The sequence below is a fragment of the Electrophorus electricus genome, chromosome 5 (assembly GCF_013358815.1).
Source record: "Electrophorus electricus isolate fEleEle1 chromosome 5, fEleEle1.pri, whole genome shotgun sequence".
Classification (NCBI taxonomy): domain Eukaryota; kingdom Metazoa; phylum Chordata; class Actinopteri; order Gymnotiformes; family Gymnotidae; genus Electrophorus; species Electrophorus electricus.
The window spans coordinates 5,264,829-5,274,115 of NC_049539.1; the positions used below are offsets into that span (position 1 = coordinate 5,264,829).

Genomic DNA, 9,287 nt, shown 5'->3' on the forward strand with positions numbered 1-9,287 from the left:
TGACTGAAATCCCCATATATGCCCTCACATACATTCAATTCTATTCAAATGCATTTTTTCAGTACTTTTTAGAAAAGGTGTTTTCACAAAGCAGGTTTACAGCTGTCCATGTCCAAGCCCTGTAAGCACGCCAAAGGCAACAGTGGCAAGACCAAGTTTCCCAAGAGTATGAGGAAGAGGAACCAAGAGGAACCAAGACTGCAGGTGAGAGCCCAGCCTCTTCTGGTAGACACCACAACACCACAACATGCATTCAACCAGCAAGAATGCCACAAAGCAGATGTGTGGTTTTTGGCTCTAACGAATGTGGATTATCTCAATCCACTGTAATGCAGATTTGCCCTGTCCCTGTGTAACTAGTCCGAAACACTCCTGGGGAATTTTGAAGACATGGCCAATTATAAGAACACTTCCTTATGTTGTGCGTTGCTTCCATCTATGTAGCGCTCGCTTGAGAAAAAGGAATTAATCCTCTTTAGTGCATTTGTTCGCTGATCGCAGCTCAAATTGGCAGTCCAGTAGGGGTAACGGTAAAGGAACTGCTCTGTTTAACTGCTGAACGGCAGCTCAGTGTGTGTGTTTTACAGCTGCTCCTGCAGGGCCACGCACAAGTCTCATATTTCAACCCAAAGGCGCAAGGTGCGGATGCAAAGTGTATCATGGCCTTTCTTTCTCCAAGGGCTTTTTTACTTTCCTTTTGCACTTCCTAGAAACTGACACGTTCCCAGTGCGTTTATCATTAGTGAGAACCTGAAATACAAGAACGGGGCCCGGCCAAGGCAGTGGGAGGGGGTTAGGCAGGCGGATGAAAACGGAACACACTGATCAGGTAACTCCAAAGTTCACCTGCACACACAGACACACTCACACACACACCTGTGGATGACTACTCCTTTGCCCTGGACTCTACAGAAAACAAAACAGGAAATGAAGGCATCAGATGGCTCTTTGCCCTTTCCTACACAGGACAGCAAACGATGAGATGTGATTTTTTTTTTTCCGTCCAAAGGTTGTGCTTTTCTCTCAAGATCACTTCAAGTTTCCACATGCCTCTGGATTACCAGCACTGGAGCCTTGAATGGACATTCCGAATTCAGATGATAAGAACCTAAAAAAAAAAGTGGATTTTCCCTTTAGCCTCCATGCTCCTCCGTCTGGACATGTGGTCTCCAAGAACAGCACTTCTCCTCCTCTGGTGCTCAGGTGAGTGTGTGCGGCACTGGAAACGTTGATCTTACGTGAGGCAAGTTCAGAAAAGATCTGGCGTTGACTCGTGGATTACTGTGACATGAATCTCCCAGAGCCTCACAAATGTTGGTAAACACAAAAACTAAAAATTACATGTCCTGATGGGACATCCCGATGGGAAAACAGAACAAAGCACTATATCATTAGTACACAGTGAAGTGTAAGGACCAAACACACTGAATGCTCCATTAGTGTATGCTTTAATATTCCAAAGAGATGATGAGCTGTACTGAAAATAAAGTGCACTACAAACTATCTAAGAGTATGTTTGCACATCACCTCAAGAAAGTGCAAAGTCTCAAGAGCACTGCATTTATGTATGTGTGATCCTCAGCTCTTATTACGGGTATGGCTCAAAGTGTACAAATGCAAGTGTGTGGAGCACAGCGATGTGTATTAACAGACACAGTGATGGAATACGCGGATACTGCGATTGTACTAGCAGGCACACTGACAGTACTAGTGGACACAGTGATGGTACCAGCGGGCAGAGGGGTGTATGTTATTACTTTCTCAGAATCAAGGATAAGCTGGATAACATCTATTAGATAGTTTGTGTTAACCCTCGAATTCGAATGAATAGGTCAGTTGTTCAGTCTGCATCCGACTATCCAATGATAAAAACCGTGGTAATCACAAATGTAATCACTTTTATCACTCACTGCTCGGTTATGGCAGGTGTCGCAGGAGTCCTTCCCTGCTCTGCGTCCTCTACAAACACACCCGTTGTGTCGTGACTGGATGTGCAGCATTTCCGAAGTTGCACCATGTTTCCAGAATGTAGCGCTTGTGCTTCGTGTATTTGCATTTCCAAAAGTCCCATTCTCACCACATAGGCAAGAGTATGAGCAGATTGTTGTGGAACTGTGGCCAAAGAAACAGTTATTGTACATGTCACAGTGCTGGGGAATCACTGGCATGCTTTTAAAGAACACTGGTCAGCAACTGAGGAGTGAGGACAGAAAGACCTCAGCCTGAGGTGGAAGAATTCCACAAATGTTTCTACAGCAGCGTCAGTCACAACTACATCAGCTGTTGTATTGCTGAATGACAGAGCTAAATCTAAGATCAAGGCTAGTTATGTATTTGAGTGTGTGTGTGTGTGTGTGTGTGTGTGTGTGTGTGTGTGTGCGTGCTCGTGTGCATGTGCACTCCTACCAATACATATGTTCCAATTTGCGAGTTTGTTCAATGCAGTCTGCAGTGTTTAGCATTAAAAAACAGTGCTTTAAATGAACATCGATGTTCTCTATGTGAAACGTGTATTAGGATCTGAGCAGTCATTATGATTTCTTGTAGCCTAATGCCACTCTCTTAGTTTTTTTTTTGCCTCTTTGTTTGTAGGTTACTGCTGCTATGACTGCAATATGACAAACGCTCACTTTGAGTCTCAGAACTTTTACACTGTGCTCCGCTGGGAAGCAGTAGCTATCCCGGGTGAAGAGGTCCGCTACCGTGTCCAGTATAACAAGTGAGTGTGAGACGGTCTTTGACCTTCCGTCTAAACTAGCTGTCCTGCTTCTGTCCCAGGGGGAAATGTCACTGTGTCCCCTTCTCCTGAGTCAGCTCATCAAGGGCTTGAGAAGTACCTGTGTTCTCTGTTAAATTACATGAATAAATCAACAAATCAAAGAATTTTCATTAATAATGGATAGCTGGGTGGACAAGTGATTTTTTTTTAATCATTATTAATTAATGGTAATTAATTCCTTGTTTTGTAAAACCTAGGGAACACTGCACCGTGATTAGCAGTGGGCTGTGTTAGCCTCTTACCACTGTAAGTCCTCTTGGTATTCTGGATCACATATACATCAAGCTTTCAATCTTCGTCTAGTTGTTTTCGATATTATTAACCTCGCATTTCTCACCGACTATCATACCCCGCCCCTCCACTCCTCCCATTCGTGGACCGCATGTCTCTCATACCCCGCCCCTCCACTCCTCCCATTCGTGGACCGCATGTCTCTCATACCCCGCCCCTCCACTCCTCCCATTCGTGGGCTTTAGCTGCTTAATGTCCAACATGTCCAACATGTCTCTCCTCTTCCCTTAATGGCTCCTTGTCTAGTTTTGCAGTCTCTGCTGTCTTGGGCAGTAACTATTTCCTTTTATTAAACACACACTCATTCTCAGTCTGAGAGGAAGATAACTACCCAGATTAGCCTGGATCAAGGCTTTTTCGTGCGGAACAAAAAATGAAACATTTGGATCAATCGATAAATATTTCTTCAGTTTGAAGTGAAGAAATGAAGATTGTACTTTAAGATTGTCTGAAAGTTTTAAGATGGGATACATTTTGAACATTTTGAATCTCTCAGTAAAATGTATCAAGCTCGAAATCCTCTCCATGTCCCAGGTTGGTCTGTATTATTGTTATTATTGTTCTGTATTTGTTCTGTACTTTTTTTTCAATTCAAGCAAACGGCTCTGAAAGACCCTGTTTTACTGAAGCAGTAAAGAAACACAGGAGAAAAGGATGTTTGGCCTCAGTCTGTCCCGCTCAACTTTTGTGGTTCAGCGAAGTGTCACAGAGAGCAGTCAAAGCAAATCACCCACAGTCATCCTGAAAATCCAAATCCAGTGTGTCAGCTGAGTCCTTCAACGGCCACTGTGGCAGAACTCCTGCATCCCTGCCGAGGCTCTGCGGGGTATGGCACTCTGCCATAACCTCTGCCGCCTCTGCGTCCCTCTCTGTGACTTGCAGGGTATTTTCCTTCTTTTCTTTCTTTTAAAAAGCTAAACCTTTTGTTAAAAAGCTGCACCGTTGTGTCTGCAAACACACTCATAACAGCAGTTACATATACCAGTACACTTACCTTCAGATGGAAGGGCAGTTTTCAGTTAGGACTATGAGATGCTCCGACTGCAAAATGGCACTCGGCCGTGTGTCTCCCCGCGTAACTCTTGGGCGTCGGTCTCGGTCCTGGTCCCCAGAGCCTGATGGGGGAATAGGTTAGCCTGAACAGAATACAAAAGACACAGAGGGAGTAAGTACAAAGGGACCTGGGATACAGCTAATTCAAAGTTTTAATGTGGATCAGTGCTTTCTTAGTGCATACATTACCTCTCTCTGGACCCCACACTCTGGTCTTCTCTCTCTGGACCCCACACTCTGGTCTTCTCTCTCTGGACCCCACACTCTGGTCTTCTCTTGGGGTTCTTGAGCTCTCTTACATGGTCACATCTAAGAATAACTGAATCATATAAAACCATATAAAATCACAGTAAAACCATAAAAAATCACTTCACTACAAATTCATAGCCAAGCAAGCTTCTGGTATTATGATGACACCCAAATGATCATATGACTTGCAAGCACTACAGGCCCTTACAGGACCTGGGGCTGTGGTTCTGCTCCATACGTATCGCTGCCAGTGGAGGAATTTACTGCACTGTGCAGTTATATCGATGTGCTCTTGCCTCTTTATGACATTCAGAATTGATAAACTGAAAAATTGCTGTGACATGCAGTTGTGTGTGACTCACAGGTTTGGAGGGGCTAGGTTGGTTTAGCAAAATATATAACTACACAAATTACAGCAATACAAGTCAGTAAAAAGAAAATGTCATTGTTCTTCCTAATGTAATGATTCTGGTCTTTGCAGATACGGAGAAGCTTCGAGACCAATGGCAGGATGCCAGAATATCTCTATCCCTTTCTGTAATCTCACCTCTGTGATGACTGATGTTCGCTCTAGATATTCTGCCAAGATTATGGTCAATGAGAAATGTGGTCAAAACGTCGTCTTCACTCCCTCTGAGCAAAGTAAGATGATTGGGTTCCTCTCTTATGTCAGAATAAAAACTTCTGCAGCTTCTCTTTGGACCTGCTCATCTCATTTGAAACGGATTTATTTAGTCATTTCTTTATTCTTTTTCCTCATTTCCCCTCATCCACCCTCCCTCTGTTTCATTCTCTCTTTTTCTCTCAAACTTCCTTTTACTCTTTTCCTCCCTCTCTTTCCCTCTCTCTTTCTCTCATTCTCTCTCTCTGTATTTTCACTCTTTTAAATTTTTCTCTCCTCTTCACTTATACCAGCAATCCTCGGAGCTCCAAAGCTGTCCATAAGCGTGGCCGGGTCCACTGTCACCGTGAGGGCCACAGCACCTATGGGGCCCCAGAACCTCTCCATTGACAAAATCATCTGCTGGGAGAAATGCCAGGGATCCGATGAAGCCCCCGTTAACTACATAGTCCGTCTCACACACCCAGAAACCGAAGTTGAAAGGGTAAATCACGCAGCTTCTCCCTAAACATTGATATAACATGACAAGAACCGTTCATACAGTGTGTTTCAAAAGCAAGAGTTCATAAGTGTATTTATTTAACTCCACAAGTTGTTTATTTTTCAGTTTCAGGGAAAAAAATCCTGACTATTCCAGGTCAAAACTCCTTCTGGTTATAATCTCCATCTGCCCCAGGAAACACAGATATATCCAAAGATTAAAGAAAGTCTCATTTATCCACACGTTACACTTTCAGAACCTACTGCCACTTATAGTCTCCCAGCCATAGCAGCAGTAAGCATAATGCATGCGTGTGTGAACTGCTGGCTCTCTAGTTTTGATTCCATTATAAGTCATATTAGCAAAGGCATCCTCCTAAGTAGTCCATTGTTGGAGAAAGAGGATATACCATGAGACCGTCATTATCACAGACATGCCACTGACAGGACTAGCGCTGCGCGTTACATAATCATACAGCGAATGTTCGGGGTTCCTGCACGTCTGCTGATGTGTCCTGTTTCGACTCAGCAGCAACCATTCGAGAACAAGTCTGGCACGGTCACTCTGCACCATTTGGAGCTGGGAAAAGAATACTGTGGCATTGTACTGTACCAGCTGACCCACCCCGCTGTAAATCGGCACAGTGAGAACGCCACCTTCTGTGTGACTTTGCCAGGTGAGAAGCCCTCGTTCAGAACCTCCGCCGGTCCAGCAGCTGCTGCTCCCCCCAGCTCAGCACTTTGTCCCCCAGAGTCACGTTAATCGCTTACACTGTGGCCCGAAATTAGTCAGCAACGCCACAGCAGTCGAGCACATTGGATTTCAAAGCAAGACAATGGCTATGAGGTTCGAGTGAAGTACATTCACTTTTATTTGGACGTCAACCATACAGGAATGATAACCTGCAGGTGTCCATAGGTGTCCAAATAACTGCATTGTACTTTATATTCACCAGATTAGAGGTTGGCAACAGTAAAAGAAAAATACTGCTTTTTTACTTAATCTGAAATTCTTTGATAATTCTCCTGATAATAATAAAAGTAATTCAGTAAGTGTGGTATCTAAATTGTGTCAACATAACCCTTGTTCTCAAAAGAAAAAAAAACTAATTGTCAGAGGTTGACAAAGCATTTTTTGTGTAAAGAGTTCTCAGCCTCGAGGGAGGGTTCTTGACTCTATTATAAAACTCTCAAACATCGAGCTCAAGCTTTCTGTAAGATCACTGATCACATCAGTGCACTCTCCCATAGCTGTCTGCCCTGAAATACAACCTTTATGCACAGAAAAAGTGCTTTCGTTGGCCTATATTGTGCTATCATGGAATCAGGGTATTTTGTTGCTGACTGTCTATTGGCTGGATTGCTTTGTTCCCCTAGCTGTAGGTAAGCCCTGGATGCAGGTGCTCTTCATGTCTGGATTAGTGGCACTTGTCTTCCTCGCCACCCCAGCCTTGGTCCTGTGCCAGCTCTACGTCACAAGGAAGCGTCGTGTGCCTGCAGCGCTGGTAAATGCAGCAGTATACACACTAGGGCATAGGTGGAAGCTGTATACAATAGAGCATATGTGGAAGGGGGCCTACCTCATTTTCCTGGAACAGACAGACTGTAAAATTGGATTTATGGAGTGTGGGGGGTTGTGCGTGTGGTTGCGTGTGGACACAGTTGCAGTTGGAATGGCAAACAGAATGCAGGCTGGGAATTGTATCTTCTCACCCGCAGCAGGGTTCGGTAATGGACTTTCAACTGTGGATTATGTTCATTTTCTTCTGAATGACTGAGTTCACTACTATTTTTTCATTGTCAATTTATGTCTGTGTGTTTGTTTGGGTTTTGTTTTTACTTGAGTAATATAATCCAGTCTAATCTGATTTCTGTGACACTTTAGAGGTCTCAAATATACTATAAAACTGCCCATTTTTGCTAATCATATATGTATTATTTCAAAACTCAAACATTTGTTGTTAATGTTCACTCACAGTAACTTAGCTTTGAAATAAACTTATCTGATTTGTAATTTCTTTCTTTTCCTCTCTGACACAGATCATGTCAAAAAACAATACTGTGCCTTACTACCCAGATCCTCAAGTGGTAATCGCAGATGTGAAGATATGCTCAGAGTTTATAAAGAATACAGACAAGTTTGAACCACAGTCACATCCTGTTTTGCATAGGAGATCAAATCCTGTAAGTAATGAAAGTGGCTATGCAGTCCAGGACCACCACAGCCAAATTTGGCAATCCTACACCAATCCACAGTCGACATCAGTCGGAACCTGCGACCAAAACACTACATCCTCTAACAGCTACAGCATGGTGGTATCCATCTCAGTCCCAGGTCCAGAGGATCCATCCCAGTTTGCAAAAGATGGCTGTGTGGGAGACTCCATTATGTCTGGAACTTCGGGACAAGTGTGTGCCACAGAGGACAGGGATTCATTCCAGGTCTTATGTAACCCGGAACTAGAACATGAGATGGGAATGGTGGAATCCAGGTGTGATCTCCTGATGCTGCCTGTGTTACGGGACAGCAACGAGAACTTGAAGTTCTCCAGCATTTTCTTTCAACCTATGTCTAGTTCTGACCTGGCTCACAGCTCAGAGAACACACCTCCTGTGACAGATTTGACCCCAGCTGGTGAAAGGTGCCCTTTGCTGACTGAGCTTGTCACCATGGACGAGTCAGAATGGCTGGGCAGCGAGTTAGGTTTGAACTGCAGGAGAGCCTACCTTCCAAATGGAGCTCCTCAGAGCTGTTCTGTGTTCTGCTCTACTGAAACTGCTCCCCTGGCCTTGTTCTCTGACTCCGTGTCAAACTACAGAAGGAACTGGGTACCAGGGATCTCTCCAGAAACCCAGCTAAACAAAAGGGACTGTACCATGAGGACTGTGCAGCTACATGCTTTAGCTGAACAACAGGAAGAGGAAGCGGAGGAGGGGGAAAAGGAAACACAGTCACGTTTCGGCAGCATCGCTTTGGGTGGGTGGATGTTACAAATCCAAGGATAGTCTTCTATTCCTGAAGCCTAACTTCTGAGATAACTGTCGCTTTAGTTTTAAGGGAACACTTCACTCAAACATGCTAATTTTGTAAAAAAAAAAAAAAAAAAAAAAAAAAAAAAAAAAAGAAACATATCACCGAGTTAGCATGATGCTAACTGGTCCTGATTAGTTTTCATTCTGTGCTAGCCAGTTTGAGCATGGCATATCTTTAAGTGGAAGAGACCTGACTGGGCATTACTAGCTGATGAAGATGTGAAGGTGAAGGAGGCTGAGGTGAACGAGGATTAGGCAGAGCTTCCTTCGTCAAGCTGCAGGACGTGAAGCAGGACGTGTTCTCCTGCGGGAACTGTCTTGCGTCTGTGGCTTTTCGCGTGCTATTCTGACCTGACCCCGGGAGCCTATAGCACTGCACCATTTTTTAGTTTTTCAACTAAAAAAAGAGACTTGGAAGAGCACTATTGGGAAGTGAATGCCAGTGTGCTAACCCTGGATCACAGACCGAATGCAATCCCTCCAGGCTCCGTTGAGCGCATGGGTGACTTGAATTTTAACTGTACTATTTATATGAACATCAGATGATTTATTTTCTTTGCCAGTGAAGTCTTCCTGAGACCAGACTAATTATTACTATCTTATATCAGTTATTTTATTTTTTTAACCAGTTTTTATTTATCTTATTTTCTTGCTTGAATGTTCACTTAACTGAGAACAGAGAGTTAATTCCTTTGTTAAGGTTTGTCACAATGTAAACAGTGTTGAAATCTCTCCTAAACCCTACGCTCTAACTTCTGTAGAAGAAGACTTGCTCTAAAG

At 43.7% G+C, this 9,287-nt stretch overlaps 1 protein-coding gene across 1 annotated transcript; it reads left to right on the top strand.

Moving 5' to 3' along the window:
* Positions 1–210: 210 nt before the first annotated feature.
* Positions 211–8,550, top strand: ifnlr1 (interferon lambda receptor 1). The gene is made up of 7 exons (XM_035525919.1): positions 211–1,203; positions 2,593–2,719; positions 4,854–5,014; positions 5,288–5,478; positions 6,007–6,151; positions 6,852–6,979; positions 7,515–8,550. Exons 1-7 carry the CDS (start codon positions 1,143–1,145, stop codon positions 8,478–8,480), a joined length of 1,779 nt encoding a protein of 592 aa, XP_035381812.1. The 5' UTR covers positions 211–1,142; the 3' UTR covers positions 8,481–8,550.
* Positions 8,551–9,287: the final 737 nt, after the last annotated feature.

Excerpts from the sequence above, each read along its gene's own strand:
- ifnlr1 (XM_035525919.1), top strand. The coding sequence starts at position 1,143 with ATGCTCCTCCGTCTGGACATGTGGTCTCCAAGAACAGCACTTCTCCTC. Across the intron at positions 5,015-5,287 it reads CTTCACTCCCTCTGAGCAAA|CAATCCTCGGAGCTCCAAAG; the intron begins GTAAGATGATTG and ends CACTTATACCAG. Across the intron at positions 6,152-6,851 it reads CTTCTGTGTGACTTTGCCAG|CTGTAGGTAAGCCCTGGATG; the intron begins GTGAGAAGCCCT and ends TTGTTCCCCTAG.